This window comes from Cololabis saira, chromosome 14, assembly GCF_033807715.1.
Source record: "Cololabis saira isolate AMF1-May2022 chromosome 14, fColSai1.1, whole genome shotgun sequence".
Classification (NCBI taxonomy): Eukaryota; Metazoa; Chordata; class Actinopteri; order Beloniformes; family Belonidae; genus Cololabis; species Cololabis saira.
The window spans coordinates 40,288,100-40,304,525 of record NC_084600.1 but is presented as its reverse complement, the minus strand read 5'-3'; the positions used below and the strand labels follow the sequence as shown (position 1 = coordinate 40,304,525).

General features: G+C 36.5%; 1 protein-coding gene across 1 annotated transcript in view; it reads left to right on the top strand.

The window, feature by feature from the left end:
* Positions 1 to 10,990: 10,990 nt before the first annotated feature.
* LOC133459380 (protein KIBRA-like) overlaps positions 10,991 to 16,426 on the top strand; it is a 57,363-nt gene continuing 51,927 nt past the window's right edge. Inside the window, exon 1 of the mRNA XM_061739273.1 lies at positions 10,991 to 11,413. Within this exon, the coding sequence (XP_061595257.1) occupies positions 11,295 to 11,413 (119 nt within the window). The 5' untranslated portion in view covers positions 10,991 to 11,294. The remainder of the gene's footprint in view (positions 11,414 to 16,426) is intronic.

Below are 16,426 nucleotides of genomic sequence, written 5' to 3'. Positions count from 1 at the left end.
ATCTGTGGGCACCAAAGGGGACATATTATAATGAAAATACTTTTGTGTGGGCTTCAGAGCTGAAGTGGCAACCAACTGCAAAATTCTGAGAAACCAAATAGGTCTTAAAAATATCATTCATTGACTCTTTTTGAGTTTTGATATTTGTTGAGATCATAAAAGCTGATTTTGTTACAGCCGTGATGTGGCTGCTGAAACTTTGGTCTGAATCAATAAAAACTCCAAGGTTTCTAACCTGTTTTAATCTTTTAATTGATTCCTCTAGTTCAGGGGTCGGCAACCCAAAATGTTTTAGATCCATATTGGACCAAAAACACAAAAAAACAAATATGTCTGGAGCCGCAAAAAATTAAAAGTCTTGTATAAGCCTTAGAATGAAGGCAGCACATGCTGCATGTTTCTATTAGTTATAACTGGGGGAAGATTTTTTTTTCATTATGCACTTCGAGAAAAAATCGAAATTTCGAGAAAAAAGTTGAAATGTTGAGAAAAAAGTTGAAATGTTGAGAAAAAAGTCAAAATGTCGAGAAAAAAAGTCAAAATGTCGAGAAAAAAATCTAAATATTGAGAAAAAAGTCGAAATTTTGAGAAAAAAGTCAAAATATCGAGATTAAAAAGGAAAGGAAAAAGTAAGAAAAAAGAGAAAAAAAAAGGAAAAGGGAAAAAAGAAGAAAAAAATTGAAAAAAAAATAAGAAAAAAAAGGAAAAAAGAGAAAAAAAAGAAGAAAAAAGGGGAAAAAAAGGGAAAAAAGGTCAAACATTTTTTAAAAAGCTCCAGGAGCCACTAGGGCGGCGCTAAAGAGCCGCATGCGGCTCTGGAGCCGCGGGTTGCCGACCCCTGCTCTAGCAGGCTGGCTATTAACAAATTATTTCCTTTATGATGCTGAATGCAATCAGCTGTTTGTCTTTTACCGTCATTGAACGAAAACTTCTCAAACCTGCACTAAAAGGGACTTCACCAGACACATTAAAAGAAAAAATCAGTTTTCATCCTGCAACTCTTGGCGTGTCCTTGACAGAGATTGATTTAACCTGCATTTAGAAAGCTGGAGGAGCTGCAGGCCTGACACCAGTCTAATGATGTTCTGTACAGACCATGACAACACTGTCTGACCACAATTCAGGCTTCCATAAAGTGCAATCAGAGGAGCAAAACGCCTGAGAGATGACTGCAGAAGTGCGTTTATTCAAAAATAAGCTGACCCGGGAGTGCTGTGTTAAATTTATGTCAGGACGGCTTGTAAAAGGCTCTAATCTGATTCATGTTTTGAATTGTCATCCTTTTCAAGGGCAAACAGTTCCAATCTATCAAATTTGGGCTCAGGTGAAGCACTTACTAGATTTGATAAGACTTGAGGGCATCAAAAGCAGATATTACCAGAGCTGGGTAGAGTAGCCAAAAATTGTACTCAAGTAAAAGTACTGTTACTTCAGAATAATATGACTCAAGTAGAAGTAAAAAGTAGTCATCCAAATAATTACTTGAGTAAAAGTAAAAAAGTACTTGGTGAAAAAACTACTCAAGTACTGTTGTGAGTAACTGTTGAGTAATGTCTGTTTTTTTTTTTAACACAACCATTCAAACAGACAAAAGTACAAAATAATCATCTTCAGGCAAATTAAATCAATAAAATAATAAAATAAATTACAATTAATAAAAAATAGCTTAAATTAAAATAATCTTAAAGTAAATTCAAGTACTTAATACATAATAAAATAATAACAGAATAAAAAAATAGATTAATCACAAGTAGCACAACATTTCAAGCCTTTGTACTTTTCTTTTTTAACCAGGCAGAACTAGAACAAGCCCATGAACTCATAGAAACTCTGTGTGTGTTTGAGTCTGTGTAAATGTCACAAAACATGCAAAAACAAACATTTTTCCCAAAGAATCACCCAGTGATGTCATGAGATTGACGCGTACGCGGATAAAAGAGATACAAGAAAAGTAACAGCTCAACGTAGCCTAATGTAGCGGAGGAAGAGGAACAGTTTCTTCTTCACAAATCTACTCAAGTAAAAGTAAAAAGTATAGTGATTCAAAACTACTCCTAAAAGTACAACATTTCCCAAAATTTACTCAAGTAAATGTAACGGAGTAAATGTAACTCGTTACTACCCACCTCTGGGTATTACACATGAGCAAAAAAAGTCCTAATATGAGTGGATGTTCGAGCGATAAAGCTGCATATACAGTCAGTTCTGGTCAACACAATCTCTTGGTTACCCGGTTTGATTAGTGAAGTTTTCCATAGAGAGCCTATGTTTTGGACTCATCTGCACTCATTTGTACCTTCACTTATGTCACTGGAGAGTGTCGTGTGTGCAAGGTATGACCCCCAAATCATAAAATGGGCCCTGGTTGGGGTTGTGGTGTTATATGGGCCTGAGGTGGCCAGACCATAATCTAGCTTTGGGGGGGTTCAAATGTTAATTGTTATAAGGATCCTTCTGATTTAGGGAATGTCTCTTAGATTTTTGGCCTGACTCAGGGGGAATTTGGCTTAATATACTTAGCCAAATATCCACAATAATATGATCCAAATCGTTTGTCTTTGGTCTTCAGGACATGACTGGCCCCATGTCAGAGCTGGATTATTGGATCTGGTCCACAAAGCATTTAATGTCACTTTAACAGAATCCGAGGTAACATACAGTTGGTCTGGATAGGCCCAAGTGTGTCTGCTGTTTGGGCTTCCTTCCCCAAGAGGAGCCTGAAGTGAGAGCGCCATCTACAGTCAGGTTTAAGACACGTCATAAAGGTTCATTATTTAAAACCTGAAAGAGAAACGGTTTAAGGCCCAGTCCCAATCCCCCCCCTAGTCCTACTTTTCAGCACTACCCCTACATTTTGCGCGTTCCCGTGAGGGTAGTGGTGTCCCCATTCCTCTTTTCATCCAGGGGTAGTGAAGAAAACGAGGGTAGTGGATATGAATCTGGCCCTACGGATCGAGGGATTTCGGATGCGCCCTAGCTGAACTAGGGCCAGAAAAATTTCCCAGAATGCTTTTCATCGTCATTTGCAGATTGAATTAAAAAAAAAAAAAATCTTATTTTTTAGTGAATAAAATCAATATTTTGAGTTAGTTTCTGCATAAAAATGCGTTTTGATTACATTTCTAGCGAGAAATATATATTTTACTTTCATAATATTCACTCAGTGAATGTACATAATCACTCGCTTGCTCGTTGTTGCGAAGATCACGCCAGAATAAAGGCTGATTTATGTTTCCGCGTTACACCAACGCAGAGCCTACGGCGTAGGTTACGCGTCGACGCGCGCCGTACCCTACGCCGTAGGCTCTGCGTCGATTTAACACGGAACCATAAATCAGCTCCCGAGTTGGCAGCCGGCTGTACTCATCTCAAAATTTTCGGAGCAAATTTCTTAACAGGCGTAGCTACAACTGTTAGATTTCATCTATTAAACCAACATTTATCTTTCTAAATGATTTATTTCAGCCAGCGGTAATTCTCCACAGAGCTGCAGGTTTCTCCCCGGGACGACGGCGCAGGTTGACCCGGTCGTGAGCTGCTGCTGCTCCGAGCCGGCGGCTCTTCTCCGAAAACATCAGATCAAATTTCTGAACAGGCGTTATTTGGATAAACTGAGCCCAGGTTGGGGATCTTAACAGTTACTTTTACGCCTTAAAAAATATTAAAACATAATAAAGTGGCATATTAACAGCGCTACAGCAGAAATTAAAACAGCTTTTATCTCTGGGCTTCCTGATATGGTGTGACGTTTGTGCAAACGTAACTACGCAGTCACTTACGTACCCGAACATAAACCACGCAGTGACGTAGCACGCAAAATTTAGGGGTAATGCTGAAAAGTAGGAGTAGTGGGAGTATTGGGACAGGGCCCTGGGAAGATTACAAGTGCCCTAAAATCTGTGGCTTCTTTTTTAGGGCTAGTGGTAGTGAGTGAGGGCTAGTGGTAGAAAGTAGGGGGTGTATTGGGATTGGGCCTAAGACAAGGCAGTCAGGAAGCTAAATTCTCTCCCCTCATTCCCCCCAGCCAGATCCCCCAGACTGACAGGGAACTCAACTGAAATCCTCCCCACCCAAGCCATGAACACTCAGGACTATGTAACACTGTGTCACTTTACCCACCGTTTACTGTTTGTTTAAATAATTGCCATTTGCACTCATACTAGAAATAGTACATGTTGTGTCGTTTTTATGTTTATATGTTTATATGTCTATATGTCTATATGTCTATATGTCTATATGTCTATATGTCTATATGTCTATATGTTTATATGTTTACATTCACCGTGGGAAGTGGGAAACTTCTCTCTCGATCTCTGTATGTCTTGACATATAGTATTGACAATAAAGCTACTTTGACTTTGACTTTGACAATCTATTACCAAACATATCACCAACACACAAGTGTCTCGTCTAGTAATGAAAAAAAAGCTAAAAAAAAACAACAAAAAATGTAAAGAAATTGGCGAATCTGTGGAAAAAAAGAATAAATAAAACGTGTTAACCTTAATTTATAAGACACAAGTGAGTAAAATTACCAAAGCTGCAAAGATTGGACATAAACAGCTTTAACCAAAGCTTCTTCTCTTCAAGTAAAGGCAGGTGGGTTGTGGATTGGTGTAAAATTAAAGAAAACTTAAAAATCTTAATGCAAAACCGCAAAAGCCTTCGGTCTTTCTACATCTTATGTGCGCTGTGAAACTATTTAGGGTGTTTGGTTGATCTCAGTGTGTAATGGCCAAAGGTGGAATTGGAAACTGTTAGATGATCTTGGAGCCCCCCAGGTGGCACTGTATGACAGAATGATCAATAAAATAACTTATGCATAGGAGTATATTAGAAAATCATTGTCACCACAAACAGCCTGCTGCTGAATGCAGAAATCTACCAAAACTTAATTACACAAGGAGGAAACTGACAACTAAACTGTGGACAGAAACAGCCTCCGCCTGAATGTTAAAATCCTTCATCATAAAAACCTAGAGCTTCAGATTGTACCAAAACTGCTTTAAAGTCCTCATGTAAATGTTTTTTTCCCCAAAGATTTTCATTATATAAGTAGAAATGTATTGAATTGATTAATTTAAAGTCTGACCTTTAATGAGATGAGACAAATGCCTTTAAAATACATGTTTACCAGTTAGTTTTATTCCTCAATCTACCAACCTACAAGACTACACAGTCTCTACATGCTAATCTACATAAACACACGAACATATGATTATCCGTGATTAAATTTATTGTTTTATTTTATAGGAAAAAAATCCCAAATTAAGAAAAACAGATAGACAGCGGCCACTAAATATTAGTTTTTACGAAACACAAGTTATAAGTATTTTTCAGCATCTTGTCTATGCACAAAAAAACAAACATAAATGCTTTCAGGATTTCCTTCAGGGTTATGTGATATGATGCAGAGTTCATTTCTGCCACTTATATTCTGGCAGATCTTAACGAAAACAGATCTCCAAAACAATTTTATCATGACATTTTCAATAAAGTAAGGTTATAAAATACATGCATTAGTGAGACTTAAAGGACTAGTCCACCATTTAAATCACCTAATATTTGAAGAGCATGTCCAGAGAACTTATGGGGTTCATTTATCATCAAAATATAAATTAACGTGAAGAAAATACTTTCAGTAGTTCTATGTTTTGACCACCAGATGGCAGTGTGAAATTAGACTTAACGGCCAGTGGACCACTGGTGATGAAGGACTCCCTTTATCTTTATAGAATAATGAAAAATAAGTAAATACAGACTTTACAAAAATATACACTAAAAGTAAGTCTGTGGAAATAAAATAATCAATGAAATGATTATAAATTCATCTTAATTTTGATAAAAAAGTAGAAAATTGCAACTTTATAGAAGTAACACAAGCATAAGGTTCTATTTTATAGCACACAAGGCAATTATATGAAAGCGAATATCTTTGTATTTAATAATAGGTGTATTTTAAAGTGACAAAACATTAGGGGTATATCTGCTAATCAACAGAAAATGAACTGCAAACATTTTATAATATTTTACATTAATTCCCAAATTTTTTTGAGGGTATGTAAAACAGCAAGAGTGCCCTCTGCATTAAAACTACATTGTTATATATTGCATTCTAGCTGAAAAATAAAAGCTGTTTAAGTAATTCAAAGTGTTTAACTTGAGTATCAGGCTCAGAGTATCAAATATTACACCAAGATTCCTGGAGACAGTTTTATATTACCTGATAAACTGCCAAAATTGAAAAAAAAAAAAAAAAAAAAAGGTCTGCAGTAATTTGGATAACCAATTGATTGGATTCATTATCAATGAATTTAAGGTTCGTGCAAAGATGGCAATGTACATAATGGTCTGAAATAAGTCAACCAAGACAGAGCATGTAAACAGAAGAGGAGCCAGCTCTGAGCCTTGGGGTACACCACAACTTCTCAGAGCCACTCAGGAGGTAAAAAGAACAATCAATTACGATAAAGCAATGATTTGTTCTTACTGAAGCCATATTTGACCACATATCTCTATAATTCATAGAGTCTCAGAGTAATCAACCACTGTGAAATAATAATAACAATAATAATAATAACCACAATCATATGCTGTAACAATGCACCTTTCAATAACCATGTCTACCTCATACTGCTGCATCTTTCACTTGTTTTAATTGTATATATGTTAATAAGAGCCATTTGTCTATTTTCTGTTTGCAACTATTTAAATCTGGGTTCAGTGAGCGAAATAACCGGAGACAATTTCCCTGTCTGGCATGTTCAGACTTGGCCAATAAAGCTGATTCTGATTCATCATAATAAAGTCTAATCACTTGGCTTTTTACATGTGCCAATTTAATCAAATCTTGTTGAAAAAATTCTAAAATATTTGATGAATAAAACCTCTGTGTATTAATTTAAACTAACTTAATGGCCCCGGTGAAGCAGTTCAAGAGGCACAAAATTTGGTTGTGTAATAGTCTGCATTGGACAAGCCTACCTGGAACTTTTATTTTGCAGACTGAGTTTTCAATGTATGGCTCCTACAACAACTTTTATTTAGCAGACTGAATTTGTCAACATGACTTTTATTTTGCAGACTGGATTTGCCAACATGCATACTATTGCGGGTATGTATTCTAAATGTATTATAAATATAAGTTAACGATTAACTGTCACCCATGGTGACAATATACATTGTTCCTGAATTTGCACGCATTGTGGTTGTGAAATGCATCTACATTTCATGGCCACAATGTGTGTAAATTTAGAAGAGGTGAACTGTAGAATAATTCTTATTATAATTTGATATATATTTGTTCATTGTTTTGGTTTAAATGTTAAGACAGGAGGAAGCCTTAAAAAAATCTGTAAAGTTGTTGATGAGAAACAGGGGTGGGATTAAATAAGTTTTCTTCTTCCCACTCCCTTTCGAGTGTTAACGAATAATTTGTATTTTGAACCTGCACATCTACTGTTAAAGGTATTTTTTTAAATTTTCTGTTGCACGCAGGTCACTTATGTTATATTGTATTGCTCGAAATAAATATGAACTGACTGACTGAACATGACTTTTATTTTGCAGACTGGAATGAATTAATGAATGAATGAATTGTTGTTTATTAATGTGTCATACACCTCTAAGGTGCCCAGCCTATAAGGGCTTACAAGACACCAATACACTACGCCAGCAAACAAACATCAGCTGCGTACAAACAAAAACACAAACACAAAATTTTAAATTTCACTTATACATTACACATCAAAGTACAGATCCTTTCTCAGTTTCCATATAATTTGTCCTTTCTCTGTTTCCAGGCTCTCTGGATTTGTCAACATGACTTTTATTTCGCAGACTGAATTTGTCAACATGACTTTTCATTCATTTGAATTTATTCTTTATTTCAATCAAAAAATAAAACAAACTACCGGTATTCAATACAAATACAAATGTTCATACATTGTGAATGAAAAGGGAGCAGAAAGAAGAAAAATCTTATCTAATCTGCCCCTTTTTCCAAGAAATAAATTCACAAATAAGCAGAGGTGTCTTCAGTATTCACATTCATTACTCAGGTAGAAGTATAGACACTAGAGTTTAAAAATACTCCTGTAGAAGTTGAAGTGTCTACTCAAGTTTTTTACTCAAGTAAAAGTATAAAAGTACTGGTTTCCAAACTACTTAAAGTATAAAAGTAAAAGTAATGTAAGGGGGAAAAAAGCCATTAAGGACAAAATCCATTGAAAATGAATGTATCTTAGTATAATGCAAATATATTAAAGAACCATATATGTGTACTATTGAGCATTAACATGTGTTTCAGAGAGCAGCAGATATGATGACTAGTTGCCTATAAGTATTGTAATGGTGCAAAAAGTCAAACTTCAGAGGCATGTTATCATTTATCCTAACCTTTATTGGAATGTACATCCAAGTTTAGTTGCAGGAATCTGAGGGAACGGATGTAAGAACAAAACTGGACAAGAACATCTGAAACAACCACAACCAAATTCACTCTATCCGGATGGAGCAATTTAACTGGATAGTTTTTATTTAAAGGCCGAAATGAAATAAAATAACAAGGCTGTTTTTAAAATGTAAGGAGTAAAAAGTTCAGATAATTGCGTGAAAATGTAAGGAGTAAAAGTAAAAAGTCGTCTGAAAAATAATTACTCCACTGAAGTATAGATAACCAAAATTTCTACTTAAGTAAGGTAACAAAGTATTTGTACTTTGTTACTTGAAACCTCTGCAAATAACACAAATTAAAAAAAAACTTTTATTTTGCAGACTAAGTTTGTCAACATGACTTTTATTTCACAGACTGGATTCGTCAACATGACGTTTATTTTGCAGACTGAGTTTCAGGGGCGTCAATTGGGTATGGTAAGGTATGGCAGCTGCCACACCTCGGCTTCAGGGGAAAATGTAAATGTTTGTTTTTAAAATACATTTATGGAATTACTCTGTGTCTATTTGTATTGATTATTCTATTATTTAATACATATAAAATAACTCCAAATGCAAATTGTGTGTGTGTGTGTGTGTGTGTGTAAATAAGATGATGAAAGTAGATAAATAAATTAAGAATATTAATTCGAGAATAAATAAGTAAACAAATAAATAATTATCATATATAGTGGTGTAGCACGATATAATATAAATATAATATCATAATATAGTAATATCCTAATACAACATAATAATTTTTATAATATTATAACATATAACAAAATGATATCACCATACTATAATCAGTGGTGGACAGTAACGGAGTAAATTTACTTGAGTACTGTACTTAAGTACATATCCAGAGGATTTGTACTTTACTTGAGTATTAGATTTCTTTGGTACTTATTACTCTTACTTGAATACATTTCCAAGACAAATATTTTTACTTTTACTCGAGTAAATTTCTAGGAAGGCTGAAAAGTACTCGTTACTTTCAGGTCTGCTCTTTTTTCTTCTTCCCTAAAATCCTATTGGACACAAGCTGTTTTTGTCAAAGGAGGAGACCTATCACAGTGCACGCTCTCCACTGGGATGTACGTAAAGCGGAAATACGTCAAGCCTCCTCAAAACGATACCGCCAAAGTAGCCTGCGTTTGTCAAGACAGAGCTGCAACAAGTCAAGACAGAGCCGCAACAATGGCTACGCCGGCGTCAGGAGAAGAAAGACAATCCGCTGAGTCGTCTGAGTCTGATAATGAGCCGGACTCGGAGCAGGGACTTTCACAAAATCCTTGGCCGTATCTTAACTCAATGTTTGAGTTCAACCGAGTAAAAAATTAGGGCACAGACAAACCACAGACAATATTAAGAAATTAAATTAAATTAAAATTAAATTAAAATTAAAAAATATAGTAATTTACTGATGTGGAAAATAAGAAATTTACTCTTACTCTTACTCTTACTTTTACTTAAAGTAAATTTAAAAGCATTTACTTTTGGATACTTAAGTACCTTTAAAAGCAAGTACTTTTCTACTCTTACTCGAGTAATATTTTGACTGAGCTACTTTTACTTGTAACGGAGTAAATTTTGACCAGTAGTATTTGTACTCTTACTCAAGTACTGGGGTCGAGTACTCTGTCCACCTCTGACTATAATATATAACAATATAATCATACTATAGTTTAACATCCCATGAGATTTCGCCGTGCCTTGTGTCCAAGACAAATTTCTCCTAAGGGAGACAATAAAGATTCATCTTATCTTATCTTATCTTATCTTATTTCATAACTTAATATAATAATACACTATGAAACAATACATCATGACAATGCCAGGAATAATTATTAGAGTTAGAATTGGTCATTTATATATTGCAGACTGAGTTTGTCAACACAACTTTTATTGTGGAAGCGGAAGTGCAGCGCGACCTTTATTGTGAAAGCGGAAGTGCAGCACTAGCTGCGGCGGCTTGACATCTGTCTGGTGAAGTGATCGGGACTTTGCCGCCGCTGCTGCTGCTGCTGCTTCTCCTCCCGACCGGAGACTTTAACACGATAACAGATAAAGTTTCGTAGCGGACTCGCGGGTTTCCCCCCCAGCTTTATTCCCCTTGTCTCCCCCTGGAGCGGTCCGGAGCGGTCCGGAGCAGCCGTCCCCCGCAGAGGAGCGTTTTCCCCGGCGGCGGCAGCAGCGGGTCCCGCTGCTCAACATGGTGGCCTGGCGGCGAGGAGGAGGAGGCGGCGAGAGCAGCTCCGTCCCGGGACTTCTCCGGGGTTTCTAGAGCCGCTGGGACAGATCCTGCAGGGAAACCACCAGAACTCCAAAGAGGGATTATTTTCGGTTTTATTTCCAGTGTTTTTGAGGGCGGGAGTGGAAGCGGCTCTCTGTCAGGTTAAAGCCCGAGAAAGAAGCGGCGGAGGCGGATCAGCAGCTCCGTCCTGCTCCGTCCTGCAGGAGGATCATCGGAGTTTACCCTCAAAGTCACCTCAAAGTTTATTTTTTCACATGCAAAAGTTGCAAAACAAGTTTCAAGACAAGTTGCATGTCCTAGATTGGAAAAGTGTGCAGTAGTTTATGTTTTTACCAGGGATGTTGCGACTTTCTGGGATGAATTGGAGCACAAGTGCAGCCTGCAGGAACTTACTTTCTATCAAATAACCAACTTGGATTGTGCTGTATTTTTACTCTTGGTGATTATTATTATGGGTTATTATTACCATGGCCTGATGCAAACTGGCCGGGTGTTTTGGAAACGAGAGCAGGTGGTTTTTTGGATGATGACAGAGAAAAGCGATGGCTTCCCTTGGTTGTGATTTTACGTAGAGGGGATTTATTTACATGGAGACTCGCCTGACATGCCGAGGAAGGAGTTGCCACTACCTGACGGCTGGGAGGAAGCCATAGACTTTGATGGCAAAGTTTACTACATTGACCACGTACACCAGTGCACCAGCTGGATCGACCCCCGGGACAGGTAGGAGGAAACACACAGGACTGGTGGTTGGATTAAATGTTTGGATTTCAAGGTCTTACCACGATATAGTCAGTACGATGGTGGATTTTATCATATGGGGACAGATAATTTGTGCTGATTACAAATAATATAATATATTACAAATAATAGCAGTGACCAAAACACCTGCAGAAATACTGCAGGAATGACATAGCAGCAGTTAAATGCAGCCTTCTGTAAGCTTTAAATATCCACTGGGCTTACATCAAATACATCAAAACACAAAAATAAAAAACACTTTTCTGAACTTATCAATATGAGTCTGTCCTTCACTGGATAAGTAAAATGGATCACTACAAAAACTCAAAATCTTAACAAGAATATTTGTCTTGTTTCTAGTTAAAATGTCTCATTTTAGTAAAAAAAATCTCATTACACTTAAAACAAGACTCATCACTGGAAAAAACAACAGTTTTCACCTGTTTCAAGTAGATTTTCACTTAAAATAAGTAAGTGAAGATTTACCTGAAACAGGTGAAATTGTCAAATAAGTTATTTTTTTTAATACCACATTCATTGATGAAATTACATAAGGGATGGAAAGGGGGGATGATTTTGACTGTTTTTATTTCAGGGGGGATGCCACCCCCCCTCAACTCCAATACTGGATATATGAACAATATAAATAAATACTTTTATCCAGTGTAAAATCTTGGTAAAAAAAAAATCCAAACAAACAAAACACCATTCTTGGAAGATGTTATTTACATGTGCTCAGTGTTCTGACTTTGAAAAATAGAAAAAAAAAGCGACTTTTTTCTTATTTTTTTTCTGTTGAGCAACATGGTCATGGACCAAAGATGAACAAAAAAAAAAACACTATTAGATATTTACTGCATCTCCACTTTGAAATCTATGATTAAATTAATAAATTAAATACCATTTTTTTTTTATTTTGATGAGAAGTTTAAGAAAACAAAACAACAAAACAAAGAATTTCATCCTTTAAAACTTGCTATCTTGATTTACATGTGCCAAAAAAGGAGTAGGAATAAGTGTAAACTTACTTAGTCCTACCCCATTCACTGATCATTTAACCTGTATCTATAAATATTCACACACTGTACTCACACTGCTAAATAACAGTATTATTATTATTATTATTATTATTATTATTATTATTATTATTATTATTATTATTATTATTACTATATACTGTAATTACACTCACACACATACTTATACATGCATACATACATACACATAGTTGAATATTTCTGTATATTTGTACACACATGCCCATATAAATATTTATATAAATATACTTATTTACACTATACTGTATCTGCTCAATATCTACATCTACTTACACACATAATCACACCACACATATATATATGTATACCCATTCATACGCATACACCCATACATACCTACATACAGTATATGTGTATATATATATATATATATATATATATATATATATATATACACACAAATTTAAACCTAATTTAAAACAAAAATAAAACAACATTTCTTATTGAGGTGCCAGCTATTTGCTTTTGTAGATGGATGTTTCTTGTTAATTTTCACCATAAATCTTCCATCAAAGCAAAATCCGAATTGTTTGCAGTCTTTCCTGTGGATAGGTTTTAAGAGTTGTTACATCATCCTTAAAAAAATACTGATCGTCTCACCATCAAACCTAATTCTGAATGATGGAATGAGAAAATGAAGGATGTTCTGGTCCAATATTAGTTTTCAGATATGAGTTGGTTGTTGTCTAAATGGTCAGATGGGGTATTGGATCGTGACATGTACACATCAACTCTGTATGTGTGGTGCTTGATAGTCGCATGTCAGCTGTGAGTGTAGTGACAGTGGCAAGGAAAAGTGCATCAAACCCTTGAAATAACTTAGCTTTTTTGCATCAATTTCCCAACAAAATGTGGTCTGGTCTTCATCTCAGACCTCATTTGAATCATCCTTTGAAAACTGATCACAAGCGTGTATTTTCTTTCCACTGGTTTTTATTTTGAAAAATAAATATAACTTCTGTGCATTTTTAGTACACACCCAGATAATGTGGTTTGAAATTGAGCTATTGCTTCAAATACGTACGTGTATATGTTGAACTTGACTGAAACCGATTCAGAAACTTGACTCAGAAATGGCAAAAGAAGCCAAAACAGAAAAAAGGAAGAAACTAAATCATACAGAAGTTCAGTTTGTCATTGTTACTGTTGCTAGGTATACCAAAGATTTTATTATTTTTTTTGTGTGTCCTAACCTTTACAAAGTTTTTTTTTTTTACAAAGTTTGGAAAGTAATTTCTGCACTGGTGCCTTCAGTCTTTTCTATATGTCAACGGTATCAGATCAGTGTTGGGTATTGGCCAGTAAGCACTCACTGGCCACTAAGTTAGGTATACAGTAGCTTGTGTATCGTATGTAACAACGAGTGTTTATAGCCTGGGTATCAGCGCCCGAAAGGAGCAAAACTAGAATTGGTTAATCTCTAAAGAAAAACATCTAATTTTAAATGAACTCCAGATCTTGTTGGATGTGCACCAGACTAAGGTTCATCCAGGTTTCCACAGTCCAGGACAGTTTCCTTCTGTGTAGTTGTTAATGATGGTTTAATTCTGACTTTTCTGTATGTCCTTGGGTTAATTTTTTTTTTTTTAGTTTTGTCACAAACATTAACTGCAGATTCTCCGTGTATGTTTTTCATTTCGCTTGTTGTTCATGTTCTACTTTCCAACCCAATCTCTTGGAGTTTTCTGACCTGAAATGCTGTTCGTCTTCCTTGATCTACGTGTATGCTTTCCTCTTAAAACCGATCCTTGTTGTCCGTACTCGGTCTGGTCTTCAGGCGCAGCTGACTGGGAACATCCAACATCTTTTGTCACGCTGTGTGTTAAATCACCTTCTTGAAGGAGTTTCATTATCCCCCCCCTTGTTTCCTCTGACAGCTCTCCTGCTTGGAACATGTTTGCTGTCAGTCAGCCAGGTGCAACCGTTTGTTCAGGTTGCAAACTCTCGCTTTAACTGTACACTGATTTGCATGTTCAGGCCTGTACATGTATTTGTTTTAGAAATGTAAATTATGTGATGCAGCAGTTTTCTCCTCTATTTTATGTTAAATTGAATTTCCATTAATTAAAAATATTTGTGTAAATACTTTTCTGGTACATTTAAAAAAAAAAAAGGCAGAATGTTTCATCATAAATTAAAAAAAGTAAGTGTTTCACCGTGTCCTAACTGCATGCGACGCGAGCGAGCGTCAGCGACAAAAACAATTCCATTTGCTCTATTTTCTATTGGACTGTCCAAACTGGCTGCGAGCGACGCAGTGCCACATGGCGCGCCGTTTTGAGCTGGACTTTTGTCGGACGCCCGGTTTCTATTTTCTTCCTGTCGCTCGCGTTGAAAGCACTGTAGGAAACAGTCATTTCAATACAAGAACCTCAATAAAGTGGCAGCTGGCTGGAGGGAGATCGCCAGGGAGCTGGAAGGTTCTGATAAGATAATAAGATATATTGATAAGATAATAATAATAATAATAATAATAATAATAATAATAATAATAATAGGATAATATTTCTTTCTGCCACTTTATTGAGGTTTTTGTAGTGAAATGAGGAGGTATCATAGAGATAACTTCTCATTTCAACTAACTGAATCAGCTGTTTCCTACAGCGCTTTCAACCGGCTTTCAATGCGAGCGGCAGGAAGAAAATAGAAAATAAACATTTAAATATCACAATATCAAGCTTGTTTTCTGTTTAGAAAGTACAAACGTAAGAAGATTACAAGTACTCACCCATCTTTTACTTGTCTCTTTACTCTTTTAGGAGTTATTTTAGGAGTTTCTTTCAGGAGCGCACGGGCGGGTATGTGCGGTGAATAAAGGCTGATTTATGGTTCCGCGTAAAATCGACGCCGTAACCTACGCTGTAGGGTCTGCGTTGGTGTAACGTGGAACCATAAATCAGCCTTTTAAAAAGCGAGTTTCAGCTGTCAATCAAAATAACGTGGGGGTCCACAACGCTTTCAGTGTGGACAGAGAGCGTCCGATGCCACGCAGTGCGATGCGATAGTCGGACGCTCGCGTGCAGTTAGGACAGGCTGTAAGGGAGGCCATTAGGTTTTCATTTCAAAACACAAGCCAGTGTTGAATGAAAATATGTTTGCTGAACGTCAAACCTCTCATCCTCTCTGGCGCCGTCCATCCCTGCGGACCACAGAGAAACAACTGCAACATCTGGAACATCTGGGCTCTCCAACAATCATCCCAGCCTTTGAGTGATACCAGTTTTAAATGTGCTGCAGTTTTGGCGGCATGTTTCTGATGGGGCAAGTGGATGCTCTCATTGTGGACCAAATAATCCTGCTGCTGCTTATTCCCATGCTGTTAGAGATGCTTCCAGCCTTCTAGCCCTCTTCAGCTCTCCTGTAACTATGTTGAGCACCGAAGGAAGGTGGAAACGCTCCCAGACCTTTATCCAGCTGTGCATTAATGTGGCAGAAACTAATGTCTGGAGTGATTTGTCCTCCAAGTATGGTTTTATAATTTTACTGGCATTCAGTGGCAGAGTTTACATAACATCTGGTTTGTAAGGCACGATATATTAAGAAAACAAACCTATTGCTCTGTCTAAGGCATTACTATTTCGATAATTTAATCTAAAGTATTATGAATTCTTATCTCTAAGACGTTTTTATGATGGATAGCTGCTGTTTACATTTGGAACTGGGATGGATGGAAGCTGTCGTGCACTGACTGATAATTGACTAATAATCTTACATGAAAGCAGCTGCTTATTGATTTTATCTCGTCTGTAATCTTTTGAGTGATGTTAATTTTAATTCAGGCGTGATATTTCTGCACTTCTCTGCCAGCTTTAGTTGCGGTCGTCCTGTTTGAGTTTCCAGAGGATCTAATTTCAGTCCCGTCCAGCTGTTCATTTCCATTCATTTTTGGGCAGTGTCACTGGAAATCCATCAAGAGACGGTTATTAAAGGGAGAATC